This window comes from Solenopsis invicta, chromosome 2, assembly GCF_016802725.1.
Source record: "Solenopsis invicta isolate M01_SB chromosome 2, UNIL_Sinv_3.0, whole genome shotgun sequence".
In the NCBI taxonomy this organism is placed as follows: domain Eukaryota; kingdom Metazoa; phylum Arthropoda; class Insecta; order Hymenoptera; family Formicidae; genus Solenopsis; species Solenopsis invicta.
Window position 1 is genome coordinate 5,352,108 of NC_052665.1, and position 24,741 is coordinate 5,376,848.

Consider the following 24,741-nt stretch of genomic DNA (forward strand, 5'->3'; position numbering starts at 1 on the left):
ACTGCGTAAAGGATCGAATGTATAGCTCCATTAACAAATAAGTCCAAATCGATCCACATTTGTTGATAAAACTTCCTACGTTGGTAGCAGCAAAAATTTATTTAGTCAAGATGTATAATAAATTTTTATAACTAAATACTAAGTCATTCACGTACAAAAAGGGACGTAATTAATTCTACAAATATATCGTATCAAGAAACATGTACACGACACACTGTAGTAAAAATTTCATTTTGTATTTGTATGCCAGCACGTACGTTTTCAAAATTCCTCCGATCATATCGAAAATTCTTAAAAAATAATGTACTACGAGGTTACAATGTTGCATATGAGACGCAGGATTCCATCCTTTCTTCCTCTTTCGTTTTAGCTATTGGTCAATAGCGAATAGATCATTTGATTTAATCTCACTATGTCTCCTCAACATCTGAGAATATGAAAGCGGCACCGATAAGAGAACGCGACAGAGTTGCGTTATCAGTACACTGCTTCACAAGTTTGTTTCTATATACACATACACAGCTTCCCATTATTACGTGAGTTTCTAATGCAGGAAGAGTTTCAGCTTTCGTATTCCTTAATACAAGAATATGTGTCACTTGCACTATACAGAACGTACAAAATTTTGTTTGAAAAGTGAAAATGAAAATCAGGCGTATTTACACAATGATGATTTCCTATATAGTACGATCTTTTTTTTTATGTACACACATCGTATAGTCCTAAGTAACATATGGTCGAAAGTGCTTAAAACAGAATTTATTTAATTCAAATAAAAAGCGTAAATATTATAATCACAAAAAACAAAATCTCTTGCCAATCACGTTAAAAATGTTCCATTTAATATGTTTGAATGATTTAAATAAATTCCAAACATAGTTAATTTACCTAGAGATACTTCGAGATTTATCACCAAACGTACATATCGTATATAATTAAATAAAGAAAAATTAAGTATTAAGAGAACGAAAGAGAGTACTATATATAAATATCGTTCACATGATCGTCAGTCTTTCATCTAGCGTCAACGGGTCTGTGTAGTGTAGGTTACGTCACACGTCCAAAAATTATAATCTTAACAGTTTATAAACTATAAAGTTTTATTGATGGCTAACACATCCCGCATCATCATGTTTCTGAGTGTCCACAAGGCGTTTACCACATTCCCGTGGTTCCCAACGCCGTTACCCAGCCACTCAGCGGGTAGCTTTGTCACATCGGGGATTTGGGTATTATCCGGATTGGCGTTCATTTGTTTATCCCAATTTGATATGTAGCGATTCTCTACATTCAGACCCTCAATGTACCTGCGAGCAAAAAAGCGATACGTTTTTAGCGCCATGTCAAAAGACAGTCTTCCAAAACATTTGGTGCTTAAAGTATACCTCAAATAGGCATCCGAATGCAAAACGCGACTTGGCCTCGGTGGTACTGCAACAAACATCGGCTCCGGCTGTTTAGCGGCGGGTAAACTGCTCGTCTGAGTTGCGGCCGCTGAAGTTTCTAAGTAAAATGTGTATTCCCTTATTCGTTTCGCGTTTAGGTAAAAAAATTTTGTAATAATATATAATTACCTGTTTCCATTGGCGGCAATACCGTGGGTCCTTTCGAGGGCATGTAATTCCTGAGGAAACACGCAACGAATATTTATAAAATCGCACCGCTATACAACATGTTGTACAAAAAACAAAGAGGCTAAAGTTTTTACCTGCTTCTTTCGGAAGGAGGTATTATGCGTCCGTGCGATTTGAGAATGTGCACCTCCTTAACATGTCTCGCGAGTCTCTGCACGCTCGGGAATGGTGGGACAGATTTCTTCGTTCGGCCGCAACCACGCCACTGGCACTGATACTCCACATCTATATAACGTTGATAGAACATCAATGCAATTTAGTTTTTTGCATCGTTCAACATCGACTGCCGTACGGCTGCGACTATACTTACCACTAGGAGCGTTCACGAAGGACGATTGTACGTGACCATTCTGTTCCGCGATGCAGTGATCGATGCAATCGGTCATGTCTTCGAATTGCCAGTCACAATTGTCCCAGCAGCACTCGTACACGACGTCCTGCGTAGAGTTCGTGCCTACTGTAGTTGTGCCCTTCAACTGGCCACCGTCCTCGTTCATCTTGATCGCCCGTTCTTCCCAAGCCTGCTTCTCCCCCGCCGGCAATTTCCTCCACTAGAACGAAAGTAGATTTTACGTTTTACGTGATCAATTCCGTTGCGTTATTCGTAATCCGTTGACAAACAGTTGGCAAAACCATTTTGTCAATTTAAAAGTGGTTCAACAAACTGCATTTCAATGGCTACTCTCTTCTCCACGAGAGAGATTGAACAATACAGATAACATTTATACATCGAATGACAGTAACATATAAATCAATGCGCAGACGATATCAATTACAATGAGATGTGTATGCAGAATTTAAATATGCAGAAATATAAGCTTGTACTACTCTTATAAAAGAATGTAGAAGAATGTATTGTTATTCTGGACACAAGACATCTATATTTATAGAAATAGAAAGTAGCCATCACAACTTGTAATTTATTTGGATAAAGGACTAAGTATGCTGAATAATGTTTTAGCGATGTGTATGCAAAGTGATATCTTTTTACATATGATCGATCATGATTGTAATTCTCTTTTTGCTTTATCGAATAAATGTCAGATGATTATATAGTTCAACAAATTTGATGCTTGACCGAAAACATTTTGTGATGTATGAGAAAGTTTATTCCGCATACATTCTCCTTCATCGAAATTCCATTCATTAATAAACTAAAAAATCAACAGTGAAAAAGAAATAAATACCTCGTTGCCAACAATTCTGCTAATCTCTCCGAAGGACGATTCAGGATTGTTTTGTGTAATCTGCGTTCGCATTTTACTCGAATACAAAATATAGCCCGTAACTAATTTCTTACCCGCCGTTTTCTAAACAGAAGAGAAAACACAAATTATAATGCCACCGGGTTCATGTGAACGAGCATATTGCCATTTTAACATCTCAATAGAGATAACATCAAATTGTCGATCTATTGTTAAGACATGTGATGTCTTCAAACGGTGCAGAGAACGAAAAGAGGTATGTATGCTGGCATATTTCTCTAAATAAAAAGAAAGTGAAATAAACAAAAATATGACGTGTGATAATAGTTTGTAAGAATGAAAAGAAAAAAAATAAAAAATAAAGTGGTCACGGTAAAGCCTACCTTCTTAGTCGACACAGGTGTCTGAGTATTGGAGAGCACCGGTTGAGCTTCCGTAGATCCAACGGATGGTGGACCACCAGCATCCATGCTGTCTTCCCCAACTCCTACTCCCACTCCCACTCCTAATCCTACCCCCATGCTTAGTACATCTGGTTCCAGCTTCGGTAACAATGGTGACGCTTCCTACACCATTTATGCTTATGTTACCTTTCGTTATCCCTTACTACCCAATCGCGCGAAATAAATTTTTCGCGACTTTTTCCAGTAGTAAAAGTTGGTACATAATAAAAGGAACGTCACCCCTTCTTTGGGTTCGTTCAGAGAAAGCTAATCGCGTTGATGATTACCCAATTTACATTGTATTCCGTATACTTAATCTCTCTCTCGAATGTAATGTAACTGATGTAGTATCCTTTTTCCTTTTGACATCACATACGTATACTGATATACATACATGTAACGTACAACATAGTTGTAACATGTTTAATAATTAATTGAAATTTTTTGCATAAACAGATTAGTCGATATGGATACTCCAAAGCGAATTCTTCATTCTTACATTAGTTGGATTAGAATGACATGGAAGCAAGATCTTTCGGTGGTTGTGCTTTGCGTTCGTATAACATACTAGCGATAAACCCAACAGGTGCTCTGATTTAAAATTGTTGGATGAAACTGCTCTCGAGACACAAATACTAACACATAGTTACATAATCAAAACAAAAGAAAGAATGAATATGCCGGCATAGATCGAAAACATGCGTGTAAATGCATTCTGTTGATATAACAAAAATACTCTTATCACACGCAAATAATTCATGCCAATTAAATCGAAGGAAGAGGCGTGTTTCGCCTTTTGTTTTTTTTCTTTTTTTTTACAAAATTGAATATATTAGCGATTTAGACTTTTGCTATATCAGCTTGCGTGTGATCTCTTGAAGGAACGTGCGATTGCGTATTGTACGTTACTAAAGAGAGATATGTAAGATTTCGTGATTAGTAATTACCATTTCAAATTGAGCCGAGCTGGGCGTGACGGACTTGACTTGACTTTGCGTCTGAGCCACGTCGCTCGAAACCTACAACACACACGACATGCAAAGCAATAATTTCAGTTAGTTGCATGGAATTAACTATAAGAAACATATCCTATTGTTTCGCTGAATAGAAATATGCATTTAATTAGTTGGTTAATGTATTTAATTCTCGTACATACTTTAGCGGGATTAATAGGCCTTCGGAAGAAGTAGATTTCGTCTTCGGTCACCGCCGACGTGTGATTGTATTTCTTTAAACCATCCTGGCTAAGCTTTTTCATTAAACTTTTACTTTCGTCGTAAAGCGATTCGCAAATGTATACATCGTCTTCCGGTATCTCTGTTGGTCTACCTGTATAATTCATCCGAACAACGTTAATTTATTTCATTTTTTTCAATCTTATTCATTTAAATTCATTAAGTAATGGAACAATGAACACTCACTACATATGTACTCCCCGTAATCAAGGACGGCACACTTTCCAACAATAGCTACAATGGGATGAGTACCATCTACAGTAGATAAAAACAATTCTTGCTTATAAAATAATTTCGTAGGCGTATGTGGCACTTCTGTGGGCATCAATAACCATGGGCCTTTGAAATAACACTTTCCGCTAAAAACATATGGTACGTTACACATAGTATAAATATTCCAGTAATATGTAAAACAAATATTTTATTTATACATTTATTACTTATTAAACAAATTAAAAATAATGTAAAGATTGAAAAGAAACAAAAATGTATGTTGTAATAGTTGAATATCTATATATTATAAATTATATATTATGTCAATAAATTATGGTACTAACTTCGACTTGATTGCGATCTTTTTCAGCCGTATATATTATTTGTTTAAAATATTTATTTAAAATCAATTAAATAAATCATAACAACATAACAATACAAAACAATACGTCACGAAGATTAACAATACAACGCGATAACATGTGTGTCAATAAAATACAATAATAAAACAGAATCAAAGAATAAAATGTCAGAATGATGTAACACTGATGATTCTTGATTAATTGATCTAATGAATCTGTATTAAATGATCTAAAGTCTTTTTAATTAACCGTTGTCGTGCGTTGTAAGTCCGAGGTCAATTATATACAAGCTTTCATAAGACAATAAGACACAAAAATTCTGATAATAAAAAAAGTTTAACTAAGAAATATTAAAAATACTAGAAATTGCGAGAGGAACGATAATTAGATAAACTAATTGCAACGTTGATTCTGATCTCCGAAATAAATTAAAAAAAAAAAAAAAATTAATTTAATCTTCTAACCGTGTTTAGGTTTTTGCCGACTAAGCATTTTTAAGAAATTCTTGTGATATTAGAGTATTGTTACATTCTTGCATATTGTAATAATTACTCTATTCACTAAAATGTACCAAAATAATGTAGATATTTAAAAAAATCGCAAAGGTTGAACCTCTTGTTAAGGCTCCTGAGTACTCGCCGCGGCCATATTGCAGTCGTGACGTCAGAAGCGAGAAATTGCGTGAAATGACACGTAATTTTGTCCGACATGCCATTTCTAAATAATGCCAATTTGGATAAAACAGACTAATCAGATGGCTTTAAAACATTTCTAAATATCGGTCACGACTATCCTTTTTTCGCCTAGCAGTCAGTAAATAGTCGTAAAAAGCACGTAAAGTGACGTCTATTCAGACAGGAAAACACGGATAGCTATTAAAAGGAGTGAAAAATGTACTTTTATGTATAAAATTCAAAAAAACTTTACTCGCGGTCCATTTTTACGTATTTGGTAAATACGAGACAAGTCATGTTTTTACAATGAAACACATAATAACAAAATGACATGCACGATAACATTTCATCGTCAATCTGTCACGTTTCACGTGTATTAGTTCTAATTTTGTCCGCGACGAAATGTCGCTACCGTCAACGCGGAGTTCTCGGCTGAGGAGTCAGGAGCCTTAATAATGCTCTTATACTAAGAATTTTTAAAAAGCATTTGCACTTGAGAAAATCAGTCAAATAGAAAGTAATACCATAATGTATTGCACATCATAGGATATTTGTAATATTCAATTTAAAACATTCATATATTGTTTCTTGATCTTAACATTATTTTTAAATTTATTTTATTATTACAATAACGAGTCGCATTAAGTTACTCTAAATATGCTACTTACTCTTTGGTTGACCATGTAGCATCGACTTGCGCTATTTGTTGCCTACCCCCGTCTGTCGCTACATAAACGAAATCTCCAGTTTTTACAGATCCCGCGCATGTACTGTACTGCTCGTAATATGTGTTCTCAGTATCTTCCGGATTATACAGTATTACATTCTGCAAAATAAAATACAGCATAATTAAGATAATTAAAGAGAGGAAGACCTGAAATTTCAAGCAAATGAAGAAAATAATTCAATTACTAACAGGTCTTTCCTTTTCCATCAACTTTTCTCCCTCCTCCAACTCGGCGATCTCTTCTTTATGCTTCTCCAATCGTTCTTTATATACCGATATTACTCGTTTCGGTTCTAATGGTTTATCTCTGGGAACTAATGTCAAATGATCGGGATCGAAATTCCAGACTTTAATCTTTTTGAATGCTCGGGCTTTTGTGGAATAGCGCGATTCACATACAAAGACATCCTTTTCTTGGAAACCTTCAGGCTGCATTCGAAAATAATCTTTTACACTTAGAACGCAACATCTGCCGGCTACTTTCGCTAATGGTACTGCCACGTGAGCATCGCTTTTAAATAATTCTTTATCCAGGAATTTCCGCGACGCAACGTGATACGTTTCGCTGGGTCTATAAAATAAATTCCCATACAACATTTGCTGACCATCCGCATTGGTCCAAAGCCTTTCTATGAGAACTACGCTGTACTCCATGCCTCTTTCAGTAGGCTCAATGTATGTAAAATCACCGGCTCTATATACTTCTTGGTTGAAACTCATAGAACCTCCATTGTCAGTATTATTCGCATCTGTATTTGTATTTGTTTCAGAGTCCTGAAAGTAGAGAGCAATAGTAAACATTTTAAATAAATTATACACATTAATAGAAAAGCTGTCAAACTTGAAAACACAGTGCATTTCAAAACAAAAGAATTTAATTTACCTTTGTCTCATTTCCATCACAACTCTCCTCTTCATTAGGTAAATTCAATTCTTGTTGCTGTTTTATTCTTTTAAGTTCTGCCACCTGAGCAGACAGATCAAGAAGCGTGTAATTTAATGCGGGTGAATGTAACAGGTCTCCCCCACGAGTCACATCATCGCGGGTACGTAGAAAAAATGCCTGGAGTTCCACGCTATCCTCGAACGGTTGCGAGTCCGTGCGCGACAACCTCCGTGCTCTCTCCAAACATGTGAAAACATCTTCTTGAAATCGATCTAACCTTTTGTAGACTCCTCGATCCAATCTCCTCTTAATTAAATCTAACGACAGCCCGCGTATTCTGTTTTTTAACATAAAAATACTCGTCTTATGCATATTCATTTCTAAACCTGAATAAAAAAAAAAATTTGAAAATATTCAAAGCACATTCGTACTTTTTGCCATCAACAATATCATGCTCTGGCAATTCTGCCATGGAATCCGAGTAACATCTTCCCTCCTCATCCTGATGATTGTAAAGCGCAGTGAATATTGTTGCCAGAATCTCTTGAACAGCAGCTGACACATCAGGTACACTCTCCTCATCCTCGCTTAGTTGCAATTTACTTTGTAGAACTAATCTCTGAAGTATCAAGGCGTCCTGAAATGTTGGTTATAACATTGTCACTGTGATATCCATACTCGCAACCACTCTTTGACAAAAGGCTTCATATAGCAAAAAGACATTTGAAAAAATATAGAGATAGAATTATATTTGTTTGTTTACTTCTGCCTCGTTCTTTTTGTATCTCTTTATGTGCTTCTCCAACGACTTGTCTCTTAATATACGTATGAAACACGGCCGTACTTTCAACGGGTTTTGCGTCGTGTTACTGTCTAACGCATTCTGTTGACCTTGTGCGAACATCCTCGGATGTTCCGCGCGCACGCGATAAAAAATCACTATGAAAAATTCGGAAGCACGTCGTGCAAAAGGCTTGGAAGGTCGCGATAAAAATGCGCTAATCTCTAATAAAGGTTAATATATAAGAACATCGTGAGTACGATCGATAAAATTATACGGATAATTGTTTAAATTTATACGGTATCGTGTGCCACGCGTTTCACGAGGGTATGCTAAGCATCGTTCGAAAAAAATAGCTTTGCACGGCGGGATGAAATAAGAGACGGCGAAGGAAGCCTCACGTAACCTCCAAAACTCGGACCATAAACAGATTGGGCTTTCCATCTTTTGCCGCGAAATTTCAATTTCAGTCTTTATCCACGAGAATTTCTTCTCGATTTGAGATCCGTGTTTCATATTAGAATTTTAGTTTAAAATTTATCAAATTTCCGAAAATTGACTTTTAAAACAATTTTCTCTAAATTAATTTAATTAATTTCCATATCTCAAGACTAAACTTGTACTGAACTTTATCTTTTTTTTCTTTTTCTTTTTAATGTGTAATAAAAAAAAAAGATAATGGAAGTTCAATCATAGGATACGGAAAAAAAACAAACCTATAATTTCCTATAATGTCCAAGAGAAATTGTAAAATTCTAAGAAAAAATGTAATATATTATGAGATAAATTGAGAAATAGTTTTCTTATAAATTAAATAATGCAAAGATATTTCGGACTCAACATGCTATTTCATAATTTTCAATATTTAGAAAATATTCAACTCAAAAATTATAACTTTAATTAGAATTGTATGGTGTTAAGGAATTGGGCAATGTTCTTGTGTTCATTAAAGATGGATAATAGGATCTTATTTTAAAGTATGATTCAATGTAATATTATTTAAAATATCTTTCAGCATAAAAATTCTGTAAAAGAAATTAGATCTTGCAACTGAAGATCAATGCAAACACTAAGTAATTACACATTACCAACCTTTGACCAACTGCAATTCTAAGTTACTTAGTTTTGCACAATCTTTAAGTATACTTATTAATTATTAATAATGTTAATAAATCTCGATACATGTGCAGATTCTTTAGTAAATGAGATAACAAGTATATACTTTTGATATAACGCTTATGAAATTAAGAATCTTTGCTATACAAACCTTGTATATTTGCGAGTCTGGCTCGTTATACTTGCAAGCGTTGTCAAACATTAATATAAAATCGGACACCAACTCATCCAAATTATCATATCCATTATTCTTTAAAGTGGAAGCTATCTTCTCCATGTGTATAGGCTGTTTTATTACCTCGTAATAATCTGGATATTCATTTTTATTTGGTAATTTCATGAAAATTAGAGATAACTGCCTCCCTTTTGCATCATGGTAGTCTTTTATAGTATCGTACAGAGTACGTAATTTTTGCAGATGAAGTGGTACTATCTTTTTCGGTCTCCTGAACATAGATGGGAGAAAAACAGAAGTAAAAAGAGGCTAAAATGAAAAAGCATTATTGCTCTTTTTATAAACTACAACATACCCGACGTTTCTGGTTGGAGTTGATGCAGAGGATTTGGACCTAGGAGTATCCGGCAACGGTCCCAATTCCTTGATCTTATCCATCAAAACTTTCTCCAATGTATTAGCATCCTCATATATCAATGAACCTTCCTCGTTATATTGGCGACAATTATTAAACATCAACTAAAAGATGAGGAATTTTGTTAGTGGAATATCTATCGCGAGCCATCTTAATCAATCAAAATGATAAGTACCTTAAAATCCTGTATTAATTCGTTTTCGTTTTGATATTTTTCTACTTTAATATTGGCTTCGATCGCTAGCATGTCTATAGGTTCTGCTATCACTTGATAGTAATCTGGATATAACTTTTTGGAAGGTTTCTCCATAAACATTAACATAGGCTGCCGACCGTCCTCACACTACAATGTAATACGACATGCTATACGATGACTGATTATATCAAATGTAATGCATTTTGGAATTACTTACAACGTATTCTATAACACACTTGACTAACGTATACAATCTCTTCTTCAGTGGTATATTGTCTTTGTATTTCCCTCGTGTCAATAAATTCGAAGCGCGTTTAATCAATTTAGGTTGCTGCGAACTGTTCTCAGATTCGCTATCTGAATCAGAGTCCTACAGAGATATCAAATATATGATACATTACATTTTTTTTCTTAAAATTCTGTACGTTATAAAATTTTATATAAAGTTTAATTTACATAATATATTACCTGATCAAACTCTAAGAGTTCTTGTACTTTCTCTTGCATTATTTTTTGCAATTTAACAGCACACTGTAATAAAACGGAAAATGCACATAACTGCAATTACTATCAATATAAGAATATTCTTAAATATCATTGATCTTATATTCTTTGAAATTTGACAAAGAATTGAGGCCATTTGTATATATCATATATTTTTTATACTAATATTTTTTAAAATTAAACATAATGGCAATTAATGTAAAGTAAAAAAATGTATTAACAAGCTTATTACCTTATATAGTCGAGAAGTATGCATGTTATATTTCTTAGCGTTTTCAAACATGATATTCATATCTCCAGCTACTTCACTAACAGTACCATATTCGCCTTTCTGAAAATTGTGATTTAAAATGAATATGGCATTGATCTTTAACATAATATTTTAATATAAACAAATTATCATTATAATACATACCTTTATCTTTGTACGTATTTGTAATAAAGATATAGGATTCTTAATCATCTTATAGTAATCAGGATATAATCTTTTTGATGGAAGCTTCCAAAAATATTCGCTCATTCTTACGCCTACAAAACACAATCCTTAGTTACAAAATAGTTTGTAATATGATGCAGGTTTGTAATATCATAATACAATGTAAATTGTACCTTGATTATTAGGAGCTGTCCGAATGGTTTGAAATAACTGCCATTGTGGATTATCAACTTCTTCAGTTTCAGCGGGTTCATCTTCCTCGTCATCGCTCTCATCATCTTCGTCAACTAATGATGCAGTTTGTGCTATAAGCGACTGTGCCATGGTACGACTGCCTCTTTTGCTTCTCGTCGACGGTGCGGTCGTGGCGATCTTAAGAGCGTTGCTACCAAACCCGCCGTCTTGTCGTCTCGCGGCTGCAGTAATTATCTTTTTCAAAAGTTTGGCATCTTTATAAATTTGCGACCCAGGCTCGTTAAATTGGCAGGCGTTACGACACATGAGCATTAGATCTTTTTCCATATCGCCGAGAGAGCTGTATGCACCTTCTTGAATCTTCCTCGCGATAGTCTTCAAATCGATCGGGGTTTCGATGACATCGTAATACTCGGGATAAAGCTACGACGTAAATGAGATACTTTAAGTAAGTCGATTTAGGAGCACTCTAAAGACAAACTACAAACCTTTTTAGAAGGTTTGAGTTGAAACATAATATGGAGAGGTCTGTTATTGTCAGTGGGATCAGTCGCTGTCATAACTGCTGCAAATAAATCTTCAAATAACTGCATAGTTTCCTCGTCGAGATTCGTTGAGCTTTCGGAAGTATCTTCCGCATCGTCTTGTCGCGTCGTCACTTTACGCGCCTGAACATGCATTAATGTGTTAATAATCTCACCAAGTTGTAATAACCAAAAACTTGATTAAATTGTCAAAAATTACCAATCTGCCAACTTTTAGAATGAGTTTTCCCTTAGGTTCTGGCTCTTCATATTCTTCCATGATACGATTTTTAGTATTTACACACAATTCCCATAGTTCAGTTGCATCTTTATACTCAGGGGAGGTACGCTACAAAAATTTATATGTGTAACTAAAGGATCTTTTGCTAGGAAAGTACATGGCTGTGTTCAGTAAAAAAAGTAGCTTCTCAACTGTTGTAAAAATTCTATAATATAAATACTTTTTGTTCTGTATTTCTATCAGATGTATAAACCATTTTAAAGAATCTTACATAGTTGTAAAACTACTTCTGTTGAAAACAGTCAATCTATATACATTTTTCTGTTTGAACATTGATACGATCGAGTAAAACAGGGGTTCTTACCATGTAAAAAGCTTTGGCGTTGTTCACCATAAGCTGAATATCAGCAGCAAGATCATCCATGTCACGATACTCGTCAGTTTTTAACTTTTGCTGCACTTTTAATAGATCTATGGGATTAGAGACAACTTCATAGTACCCTGGCTCCTGTCTGCGCTTCGGCACACGTATAAATGCGTCGCACAGCAAGGACCCATCTTCCTTCTTCTGATTGCGAAGTATATCATACAGCTGTTGGCACAGGTCACTCTGTACAAGATGAGAGGCTATTAGCATGAGTTGAAGGTATACAGCATATACTCAATTTATGTACAAATATGAGATGATGGCACAAAAACGTTAGGAAGGAACGTTCGCACACAAATATTCACTCACAGGATCCAGTTTTTTTCTCCTCTTGGTCGGCTCGGGCGGGACGTCGTCGCCGTCGTCCTCGGTGCCGCGGCTCGCCACCGACGACGTTCTACGCCGCTTGTTCATCCTGGCGTATCTTAAAAAGTCACAAGAAGAGGATATAAGTTGGACGAGTGATCCACCAGCGGTTCAGTGTCTACAACAGAGCACCGCTACATCGTCCAGTGAACGCCGCCGCGGTCGCGGTCGCGAGACCCGTCGCGGTTATCGGCGGTAGAGCACAAAATTTGTAAACAAATGTACGTGCGCATACATACGTTCCGATAAGTGTGCGCGTGTATGTACATAAAAAAGGGTTCTTGAACTAAACGCGGGTGCCTTATTCGTCGGAATCGTTGCGCCACTGGTATCCGAGGCACACGTCGGGTGCGGGCTGGTCGCGACTACGTGTGCGGTGGGCCAGGATCCCGAGGACGAGGTTGCGGGACTCGCCTCACACACGCGCTAGCTCTCCCACGTCTCGACTCGTGCGTTACTTTCAGCTAGTTTGTTAACTCGCGAATGAATTCCTCGAGGAGCGAGGATACGTCACGTATACACGGGGGGAGGGGGGAAAGAGGAAGGGAGGAGAGAGGGAGAGAGATAGAGAGCGATTCGAGAGAGACATACACACCCGGATTGGCAGCTAAAAAAAATCACGCCGCCATGATAAGTCGTCACTGCGCTTCAAAACGTGGCCGACGTGCACGGCACGGTCACCAGCAGTCACTAGTGGCGGCTTCAAACGCGCCACGAGAAACGCGTTTTCCGCCGCCGCTCCGTCGACATCGATTATCAACCGCGCTGCGACCCACTGCGACCGCGATCTCTCTTCGCCTGCAAACGGGAGGCGTTCGCGCGTCTTTCTCTCTCTCTCTCTCTCTCTCTCTCTCTCTTTCTCTCTTCGTTCCCCCCTAGACCGGCCCGGCGGCACCGTCCGCGGGCATCGAGGGCATTCCAACCGAAATTTACCGCCATATCCGGCAAGCGCGCGCGAATCTGCGACTCATCCCACCGTAAACAAATGAAGGCGACACGCACACCAATAGAAAAACCGCGCACGTGTGCGCTTTTCAGAGTAGTCGCATGTCGTCTTCATTTGTTTTACGAATAAACCGGGGCCTGCCTTTGTTTTTTTTCCACATAAAGTTTCGAAAACGCTGAGCGCTGAGATGATGGCTCGAGGTATCTACCGTTTCTATTTTCTCTGTCTGTCTGTCTCTCTCTCTCTCGCTCATTCCGTCACTTGTTCTCTCTCTCGCTCTCTATCGTGTTCTCGTTCTCTCATTCTCTCTCTCTCTCTCTCGCTCGCTCTCGCTCGCTCTCTCTGCCGCTCTTTCAGGCTCTCACCTGTCCTCGCGACCTTACGGGAGAAGTTTCATTAATACGGGAGACATGTGTATGCGCGAAATTCCTTTGAGAGAGCGCAAAACACGTACCGCGCTCTCCATGAGCGTTCCAGGATGACACGTCTCGGCTGACGCCACGCTGCGAGCAGCCGTCGATTCCGCTGATCATGCAATGTGAAGAATTCCACCGATCGCTCGGTACGCGGACCGCGGGAGTTCCATGTCCGCTCGACGACCAGACGCTGTCTTTTGCAACATATAATTAATAATTGCAATCGCCATCACGAAGCATTTTATATCAGCTAGCTAAATTTTCATGATTTTCAAGTGGAATCTGAAGGGGGAGAGTTAAACGTTCTCGACCGTCGGTATATATATTTACCTACTGCCGATATAAGTTTACTATCAGTCGTTGCTTTGATTTGATTCAGATCTAAAGTTTTACCCGCAAAATACAAATAATCTATAACTTTATACTTGTATATGTTACAAGAAATTTTAGTAATTGAGAATTATACATACTGGCAGAACAGTATGCATAATTCTCAATTTGTTCAAAATGATTATTAAAAAAAAATCAAATGTGAATTACTAACTACGTATAAAATATTCATAAATTTTATAATTATTACATTTAAAAATTATAATATTCTCGATAATTAAAATATTTAAGTAAATAATATTATTTACTTTTCATGTAATATTCATTTAATATTAAATAATATTTCAGGATTATTATTTAGTATTAAATAATATTATAGCGCTTATAGGAATTGACCAGAAATAACCAATCAACATTAACCAATTGATCGGGGTTGGTAAAAATATGGCGGTTGTCCCCAAATTTCCCCTGTTCGAGAAATTTCAAACGCGATTTCTAAAATCACGTGTTTGTCAATCAATCAATGGTTAACGATTGATCTACTTCTTGAGTGTTTTGACGAACGATCTGTGTTTTCTCTTGATACAGGTAAAAGAAGGCTGTCTTTGAGAGAACACATATCTATATATTTGGTCCATTTCTTAATAAGGAAAAATAAAACAAACGGAAAGTAATTTAAGAAAGGGAAAAATGTCGGGAAGTTCGGGAATCGAGAGCATGAAGCCAATTTTGAAGGCGGTACGTATGTCAGAAAGAAATAAAGGATACCACGGGAAGTCTCTTCCATTTCCGAAGGAGGTAATTTGTTTTAATTCTGCTTATTTTTAATTTATTATTAGTATTAGTAGATTAATATTAGTAATCTCTTTAATCCTTAAACTATTGTCAGAGCGATATAGTGATCCCTCAAACGTTTTTCTGTGATGTATGTTTTACAATTTACATACACATCTATATATAAAACCTACAGTATAAACGTTTCCGAAAGATCTAATTTAGAGAGGTTCGTGACATGATACTCTTGATAGTTTATCATTACCTTCCAAGAGGTAGTAATCAAATAAAATCAGATGTTTTTGTTTAAGGGAATTTCAACCCTGATCTTTGACACAGAGAGCAGATTCACAACTCTCTCACAATCACTATAGTTTATTAATAGCAGTAATAATGGAAATAAGACTATAGCAATCTCCAGACATCATTTAGATCTGAAGAGTTCTCCCTCTTTTTCGTTAAACTTAATTCAAGCTTTCATAGAAATCTTTAAACACAGCCTTTTCTTTTTAGTTTGACCCTATGTTTTTGTGTAGCCCTAGCCTCTCAGACCTAGTTCAATTCTTGTCCCTTAGATCTGGTATAGCCAAAGATCCCCAAGTTTCAATGCAGCTTTGGAAAAAATACATGTAGGGTAATGGTTGAGATCGAATCTGGGATCTGTTGAGTCGTTTTCATACAGAACCATGTTCTACCACTTGATTTATATATTTTATATTATAAACAGACTTTTTTCGACTAAGATCATATACCTATTGAATATTATGTATCTGCTTTAGCTTCAGGACAAGAAAAAATAATGCAATGATATAATATTTTCAGATATATAAATATCTAGACAAATGCGTTGTAGGTCAGCTGCACGCGAAAAGAGTGCTGAGCGTTGCCGTTTACAACCACTACAAGCGAATTTACAACAATCAGCCAGTCGCAAAATCGCTGGAACAAACTAACTTAGTCAATACTCAAGAGATAAATCATCTCTTCACTGACAGAGATCTTAAATCATCGTCAAGCAATGGAAATTTGGTTCCAAAGAATGACAAGAAGCATCAGTTGGCTAAAAGCAACATAATGATGATCGGCCCTACAGGCTCTGGCAAAACGTTGCTTATAGAAACGATAGCAGAATTCTTGAACGTTCCATTTGTCATCTGTGATTGTAGCGCTCTCACGCAATCCGGCTATTATGGCGACGACCCAGAGAATATCATAAAAAACCTCCTTCAGAAAGCTGATGGTGTAGTGGAGCAAGCTGAGAAGGGCATCGTCTTCTTAGACGAAGTCGACAAGATAAAGACGATGATCAATAAAGGTCGTGATGTGGCCGGGGAAGGCGTACAGCAAGAATTGTTGAAGATGCTGGAGGGAACGATTATATATGTGAAAAACAATCGACTTCAAGATAAAAATGAAATACCTGTAGATACCACAAATATTCTTTTTGTTGCGTCGGGTGCTTATAGTGATTTAGACAAGTTGATAGCGCGACGGGAATTGAAAAAATATCCCGACGAGACCTCCACAACTAAAAGCCTGGACAAGGAAACTGCGACTTTGGCTGACGATATTGCCAATATATCACTCTCTGAGAGAGACGCATTGATACAACAAGTGGAAACTAAAGACCTTATCAAATTTGGTATGATACCTGAATTTATTGGCAGATTTCCTGTGCTCGTACCTTTCCATACCCTCAACGAAGACGTACTAGCAAGAATTCTCATCGAACCAAAAAATGCTATCATTCCTCAGTATCAGATGTTGTTCTCCAAGGACAAGGTATGATTTAATAATTATCTTAATAAAAAAACTTAATAAATCTGTTATTTTAAATCACAGTAGTTGACAATAGCAAATTTTATTGGTTTTACGCAGGTAAAATTAACATTTGACAAAAATGCATTGACTGCAATTGCCTCTTTAGCATTAGAAAAAGGAACGGGAGCGCGAGGTTTGCGAACGATAATTGAATCGTTGCTTTTGGAACCTATGTTCGAAATACCAGGAAGTGATATAGTATCCGTTCACATCACAGAACAGTGTGTGAGAGGCGTTGAAAAGCCTCTCTACTGCTATATGTAAAACTAAACAATAGCAATGATAGTATTCAGTAGGCATAGCATGTTCTTTATTGATGAATAAAGAAAAAGCAACACTTTGATATAACTGCTTCTAATCGGTGGATAATTTTTAGAAAATTATTAAATCGGATCATTCGCGTAAATTGCTGAAATTGAATTATTTTATATAAAGGATATAAAGGATATTTTTTTTACTTAGAATTGTTTTTGTATAAAGAAAAGAAAATATAAGAATACATGGTTTTCAAACTGTCCTTTAGATTTGGTATTCAGAATATTTTTCGAATTATATTTTTTTTAATAAATTTATTAATTTTAGATATTATGCATAATATTGGACTTTGCTGCATTGTTAATTATACACATTTAATACATCAAAGGAAGGAATAGATATGTAAATACATATCTCTTTTTTATATATACTTTTTTGTTCCCAGAAAATATTTCCAAAGCTTTTATAACATTTATATTTGCAATTTAAAAGCAATATAGGCATGTATATCAATCTATACAATATGTTATGTAGATTAGTATTCATGTCTATATTGCTCTTAATTTAATTATCATTTAATAATTTATGATTTCATCATTACAAATAAAAAAAAAAAAACTGTTAATGTAGTCGCATGTATATTACGCGAAAATTAGCAATACAGATTATTTTCTTTCGATAATTTATTGAGAAAAATGTGTTTATAAAATAATAACTTTGGTAAGACCATTAGAGGAATTTTATGTTAAGTTTTTCTTTTTCTTGTTAATTTTCCTTATTATCGAACTGATTGTCAGGAAATGTAATGGAAAAACTTTTAGTCTTAGTTATTACGTAAGAAACAAATAATCTATTCGAAAATAAAAATATCTCACACATGTATCTAACGTTAGTAAACTTTGTATTTCTAGTTTCAGGTATTGATCACTTAACATACAATCCTCCTTATGTATTTATATATGTATATATATTTGTTTAGGAAAAAACACAGCTCTTATAAAATTACTCAAAATGTAATAGAAACTCGTGTTAGACATTTTGAATTTCATTGCTCATTAAATTTATCGTAAAATGTACTTTATCTTATAAATACTCGTTTAATAGAAAATAAAAAAAAAAACGATTTTGGAAGTAGATTAAAAAACGACAAAACCTAAATCATTCCATAAGATTCATTAAACATAATCGAGTATTATTTAATAAAGCACATTTAATAGATTTCTATGATACGACGGGAAAATATTGTTGATCTTCGAGACATGCATAATACATAAATGCTGTATACAATAAATGAATAACAAGTTTCGTTTCTAAGAACGAAAAATCAATTTCTATGATGGTTAGTTAAATCGAGACTGGTCGATACTAATTTACATAATTACTATGATCTTTTTTTTATCTACATACAATTTTTGTGTCTGTTGAATATCCTTAATCTAAGCTCAAATCCAGCTCAGCTTACGCCTCGTTCTCACCATCAAGTTGATAATGATAACGTCGAAGAGCGGCTAGACGTAATCTTTCGGTTTCTAGAGCCTGTTCCAGTTCTAGGATTCGCACTTGAGCTTCCATTTCGAGCCTTTTAGCTTGATGTAAACTCAGATTCGACATATCTAGATCTTCTGTAAAATTCGGATACAAAAATATTAAGCACCAAAGCACGGTGCCGTACAATAATTTAATATGCTTTCAAATAAAATTACCGTTTTCCTCAACAAGATGATTGCAACTCTTAGCAGTTGCGACAACATTCGCTGTAGCTTGAGTCACTTCTCTCGAAGCTTTAGAGAGTTCAGTCAAATTATTACTGTTTCTATCAGCCTTAACTCTGCTAGCAACTACCAATTGCGCCGTAGATGCCGCAATTCCTTGCGAAGCAACAACCAATTGTTCGAATTTGCCATTGCCTAGCACAACTTTATCCGCTGCTTCTCTGTAACGATACATGCATACATATATAAATATGTTTAGGAAAACTATTAGACAATTATACCTTAATACTTTGCACTTACAACAAAAAGTTTGCGCCCATAGCAATCGCTTTTGCTGCCGAGATAAGACCCTCGGACCATTGATGGTTACGTTTATAAAACTCGGTGGCAGAAACGGTTCCCTGAAAATATTGTTATCAATTGTAATTTTTTTATATTAATCATTTACTATCTAATGCATCAAGTACCTTTCCCTGTTCCACAATTTCTTTCTGCAATAATCGAGACTTCTGCACTAATTTTCTTATACATTTCATCAGATCCGTACAAGAATCTAAGATTTGTTCATTCACTTTTAGTTTCACACCCGAGTCCGCCGCGCGAGATTTATCCAGCATATCCTAATTAAAAGTAAATAAAAAAAGGATCGTTAGCGACTCATCTTCCGGTTTTTCCATCTTCTAAGTATTCTTATCAGTAAGCACCTGTATTTTTGCAACCGTTTCTTCTATAGCTTTATCCATACTGTGCAACTCGCTTTCTACTAAAGTCCCGATAATTTCCACATTGTTCTGAGTAGTCGATAATGTACTTATGAGAGACGAAATCTTTTGTAACTGACTTTTGACATTTGCAATTTGCGCATTGGTCATTGAGGACTTCTCTTTGATATAACTCAACATAATTAAACCTTGCGAACCTAATTGTTTGCATTCATCAGCAAATCCTACAAGTGTACGACGAGTTATGAAAAGCGTTAAATTGTTATATCCCAGAATATTTTGCAATTCATTTTAGACTGTCGCAAAATAGTATTAATTTTTGTCAAGAATTTCCACATTCTCAAAATATCTTATCCTCGCAAATAAAACATCATGTAGTTATAAAAGACTTACTATCGGCTATACCAATATCCGTCGATGTATTCGAAGTGGCTTTTGCACATATCAGATAGAGAGCCAGAAAGTATGCACTGTGTATAGCAGTACGAATTAGCACTTTTCCCTTCGTTGTATCGAGCATATAATTGTTGTAAGATTCTTCCAAATCGTTAAATGACTTTTCTGTCGGCACCAGTAAACTTGCGAGATAATCGGGCATACAAGTTAACGCCGATATGGCCGGACTATCGATCGTATGCATCGCATGATGCAAAATAGATTCAGCTTCCGATATAGCGTTCACTGAAACAAATAATCTTTATAATTCCGTATGATCTAATTTGAGTAAAAATATTTAATTACATTGTTACTCACATAACAAATCAAACAAAGCCGTGTTAGCGTCAGTTTTCACCTGATTATGGGATCGTTCGGCATCGGTTTCCAAATTTACTATTCGTAAATCCAGCTCCTCCTTTTGTACCAGTAAATCATGGAGATCTCCTTCCAAAGCCGTTTTCTCGGATGTAATAAAATCTATTTTTGCTATCAACGCCTAGAGTGTAACAATTTTTTTTGTCAGTGTGTGAATAGAATAATTTGGGGAAATAAAGAATTGACTAAAAATCTTAATTTACCAAATTTTCAGTCTGGACAGCGTCGAGTTTCTTTCTCACATCTTCCAAATCCTCGCGCGCTTGCGCTACTCTCTGTGCTTCTTGTTCCGTTGACGCTTGTCCTTGAAGCAACTCTTGTAATCGCTCCTCCGCCTTTATCGTCCGACGTTCAGATTGTTCCCGTAGTATCTTTATTCCTCCCAGTTCTTTGTCTAATTCAGCTTTCTTTCGTGCATAATAATAACGTGAATAAAATGATAGACGTGATAGATAATTTCTTTATCGCTGATATCTCAAATACGTACCTTTCTGATTAAACTGATATGCTCTTCTCTCAGTTTCGAATAAACATCCTTGAGTTTTTTAAATTTTTCCTCCAAGACTTCATTTTTTCCTTGAAAAATTTAACAAGAGCAAAATCGTCATTAATAATTTAAAAGCACATATTTTTTAATAGTGTAATTATATAATCAAAAAGTAAATTAAAATTTTACGAACCTTCAATTTCTTTAACTTTCACTAACATAGTTGCATTATCCTTTATTAACTTTTGACAAGTTTGTTTTTCCGTTACGATTTCGTTACTCTAAAATATTTGCATAACATAAGTAATTCATGAAACAGAATTGAGTTGTTAAAATTACATGATAAATACTTACTTTAGTAGAAAGAGTCGATTCCAACTCTAGAACGCGATTTCTAAAATCTGCAACAATTTGTTGATGATCCATTAATAAATGATTTACTTCTTGCCTTTGACGAACATTTTCTTGATATAAATGATCAATAAGGCTGTCTCTGAAAGAGTATGTATTTATTTAAAAAAAAAGGAAACAGATACACGAAAATTGTTATCTTGTCAATTTTTCAATTAAGAAAATGAAACGAAATAAAAGATAACAGAGAACAAGAAAAAATCTTATACCTTTCCGCAAGAGCATCAGGTGATATTGAGCCGTTTCGCGTATTCACAGAATCCAACTGATCTCCCGTTAATGATCCCGTATCAGATGTATCAATAAGGTTTTCTATGGCAGTCTCAATAGATTCTTCGGGCGGAAGTACCACTATCGGCGTGACGTACGTTCTCAATTCGGCTTGTATTAAAAAGTTAGGTGGTTTCTAAAATACATACAAGAAATATAGCATGTATACACCATTCATATACTATTTTGTATACTAGAATTAAAAATTTTACCTCAGGTAACGACGGAATTGCTATTAAATGTTTAAAATACTGCATATGTTTAATAGTATTGTAAAAACTCTTCAGCTCGTGGAATTGTTTCGAAAATCTGTCACGGTGTCCAGTTAACGTGTCCGCCGGGAGCGCACCGTGAAGTTTAAACAAGATTTTCACGCAGCAATCGTACAGCTGCGAAGCGTCCTGGATACATGGAATCAAAGGTGCGAGTCGGCATTGACCGCACGGTGTCATCGAATTGGATCGGGATAAATCCAGAGAACCAAAAACTACAAATGTACAAAGAATGAATACAATGCTCTATAATATAGAATATTTATATTTCAAACAAGAAATAATGTGCAAAATAATTCCAAGACTTTTTAAATATTTTTTTTAATATACCTGCATGCTGTAAGTTCAAGATATCGTCCATGTAATCAAACATTTCAACAGACATCTGGAAGCTAAAAAAAAATAATACATAATATAAATATGACATAGTGCTTAATAAAGTTATATAAAAGATATAACTCACTATATATTAATATCATTTTCTCCAATTGCTTCGAGCTCCTCTGGTGTTACTTGCAAATTTCCCGGTAAACGCGGATTTCGTTTGTGATAATCTAATTTAGTTACTAGCAGTCTTGTGTACAGCTGTATAAGACGACCGTAACCCTCTCTGAGATGTTGCCAGAGTTTCCCAATATCCTCCAATTTGCCGCGATACCGTTGGGAATCAACGATGACCCGGGAATGTCCCTCACGCAACACTTTATGCAGAACATGACAGAATTTCCATGCAACAATTTGATTCTCCTGCAACGGCTGTCTCAGCATATACGTCCAGAAGATGCTGCCACTCTTCTCTCTATATGTACCAATGATGGCACCTATTTGCTTATAAGGAACTTTTCTCTCTTTTTCTTATTTGTATATCATTGAGATACAATTTAAAATAATTATTATAGATAAATATTTTTATCATATTCCAAATTAAAAAAGGATACTTCTGACATGTTTTTCCTTAACCGGCGTTTCCGTCGCGTTTACAGCTTTCCCAATGCTAATACTCTATAAACAATAAACAATCGTATGTTTACATGAAAAATCAGGACAAATAAATAATTTAAATATCGCTGCATCGAGTATCTAAAACAACATCAACATTTTCTTGTTAATTTTTTTTTTTAAAGGGATACTCGGTGTCGTCTACATAGTTCCCAACTCACTCAGGATATGAGATAATTGTAATATTCCAACGTATACAGCGCGATCTCTTGACTCACCAGTTGATGAAGCTGTTTATCAGTCAGCGGTATTGTGGTCATGATGATAGCATAATAAATTCACCAAGGCGAGAAAGAAAGGGGCACGAAGGCGCGCGAAACGATACGCAAATATCGGCAAATCGAATATCGTTACGTCAATTCACAGGTCGGCACGTGTCATTTCCGGACGGACCGTAGACCACGACTTTCGCACAGCTGCGTTGTATTATCTGCAAAGCTGCAAGTTTGAAGATCGTTATACTGTCAATTATCACATTTAGGAGAGAGCGGCACCGCTCTCTCGCATCGCAGGGGAAACGGAGCAGCGCACGCGGGGGCAGCTGTTCGGACAGCGGGGAGACCCCCCTCCCGAGTTGCTTGACCTCAGCGGGGTGCGGCGCGTACCTGAAGCCTCCGAGATACAGGCGTGGACCTCGCGCTCGAGTCTGTCGCTCTCTGCTCGCGATCCCCTCGCCGGGACAGCGAGGACATGTTCGCGCGATGACACACGTCCGGCCGCTGTGTCCTCTCACGAGCGTGACAGCGGCGAGCGCGTCATTCCGCCTGCGACTCCGATCTACCCGTGGGTGTCGATGCCACCGTCATACGAAACGGAACTGCAGGAACGGAGTTTGCTCCACTGCTCTTCCCTCCGAATCTAACGGGTCCAAATTTATTTTTTTTCTTTTCCTCTTTTCGTGCTTTCCACCCGCACCAGCGACGGTCGGGCGCCGGAGGGATGACAGACGTTCACAATGAGAGAATTGTGATAACAAATAAACCGCACGGACACGCAACACACCGGAAAGCTCTTCACGGCTTACATAGAACGCCGTGCGAACGGCAAATGCCACAATGCTGCCATCGTACGGCAACTGAGATAAATTTTTAGATCGAAGAATCCTTCTTACCGATGCGTTTCACATATTATTTAAATTTTAAATAAATAAAATAGTATGTAGTTTGTTTATGCAAATTTGTTTCGCAAACGAAAAAAATGTAAAAGTAGAGAAATATTAAAAATAATATATATATTATTAATAAATAATTTATAATAGGATCAGATTAAGGCTCGTGTGTAATTAAATTTCACAAAAAAGTCAAAATAACCGAGCAATAAAAGATGACATATTGTATCTTAAATGATAGGGAGGATGTATATTAAAATATTTTTATTTATATTTATATTTTGTTCAATCATTCGACGTTGACGATTTTTTTAATTAACATAGGGAATCAAATCGTTTTGACTTGCTTCGCGCCTTACAATTAGTTCAGCGATACACGATGTCAGACCAACATATTCTCGCTTCTAAACGAACATGAAAAAAATGAAGAAATAAAGCTCCAGCTCTTAATAGCGATATAATTGATCATTGTCAACGTAATGAGTTAAAATTGTATTACTCTATTAATTTAGACACGATTGAGAAAGGCTAAGTACAACCGAAACGTTTTGTTTGATAATGTAAGACTTCGTCTTTGTAAACAATATTTTAATATACATGTCATCTTTTATTGTTCGGTTATTTTGATCTTTTTGTGAAATTTAATTTAC

At 36.0% G+C, this 24,741-nt stretch overlaps 3 protein-coding genes across 4 annotated transcripts; 1 reads left to right on the forward strand and 2 right to left on the reverse strand.

Annotated features, from left to right (window-relative positions):
- Positions 1 to 80: 80 nt before the first annotated feature.
- On the reverse strand, positions 81 to 12,955 carry LOC105199080 (protein polybromo-1). The gene is made up of 26 exons (XM_011166010.3): positions 12,699 to 12,955; positions 12,327 to 12,572; positions 11,942 to 12,070; positions 11,686 to 11,865; positions 11,176 to 11,620; positions 10,982 to 11,094; positions 10,799 to 10,897; positions 10,531 to 10,593; positions 10,280 to 10,432; positions 10,042 to 10,209; positions 9,807 to 9,970; positions 9,428 to 9,722; positions 7,811 to 8,016; positions 7,377 to 7,716; positions 6,683 to 7,267; positions 6,435 to 6,592; positions 4,704 to 4,876; positions 4,439 to 4,611; positions 4,230 to 4,301; positions 3,223 to 3,405; positions 2,822 to 2,944; positions 1,945 to 2,185; positions 1,709 to 1,859; positions 1,575 to 1,624; positions 1,386 to 1,503; positions 81 to 1,307 (listed from the first exon to the last, which is right to left on the reverse strand). The coding sequence occupies exons 1-26, from the start codon at positions 12,801 to 12,803 to the stop codon at positions 1,091 to 1,093; spliced, it is 4,950 nt and encodes a 1,649-aa protein (XP_011164312.1). The 5' UTR covers positions 12,804 to 12,955; the 3' UTR covers positions 81 to 1,090.
- Positions 12,956 to 13,339: 384 nt separating this feature from the next.
- LOC105199078 (ATP-dependent Clp protease ATP-binding subunit clpX-like, mitochondrial) lies at positions 13,340 to 18,331 on the forward strand. 2 transcript variants are annotated; one of them, XM_011166008.3, is made up of 4 exons: positions 13,340 to 13,901; positions 15,036 to 15,245; positions 16,044 to 17,003; positions 17,100 to 18,331. In XM_011166008.3, exons 2-4 carry the CDS (start codon positions 15,138 to 15,140, stop codon positions 17,304 to 17,306), a joined length of 1,275 nt encoding a protein of 424 aa, XP_011164310.1. In that variant the 5' UTR covers positions 13,340 to 13,901; positions 15,036 to 15,137; the 3' UTR covers positions 17,307 to 18,331. The 2 variants fall into 2 exon arrangements, with proteins under 2 accessions (XP_011164310.1, XP_011164311.1); XM_011166009.3 differs by lacking the exon at positions 13,340 to 13,901 and adding an exon at positions 14,057 to 14,433.
- LOC105199077 (huntingtin-interacting protein 1) lies at positions 17,971 to 24,031 on the reverse strand. Its single transcript, XM_011166006.3, has 18 exons — positions 23,589 to 24,031; positions 23,202 to 23,421; positions 22,923 to 22,986; positions 22,448 to 22,805; positions 22,315 to 22,376; positions 21,925 to 22,199; positions 21,652 to 21,848; positions 21,386 to 21,524; positions 21,225 to 21,312; positions 21,032 to 21,120; positions 20,748 to 20,951; positions 20,485 to 20,665; positions 20,125 to 20,412; positions 19,714 to 19,955; positions 19,477 to 19,629; positions 19,310 to 19,410; positions 19,001 to 19,230; positions 17,971 to 18,919 (listed from the first exon to the last, which is right to left on the reverse strand). Exons 2-18 carry the CDS (start codon positions 23,241 to 23,243, stop codon positions 18,756 to 18,758), a joined length of 2,877 nt encoding a protein of 958 aa, XP_011164308.1. The 5' UTR covers positions 23,244 to 23,421; positions 23,589 to 24,031; the 3' UTR covers positions 17,971 to 18,755.
- Between the last annotated feature and the right edge of the window lie 710 nt (positions 24,032 to 24,741).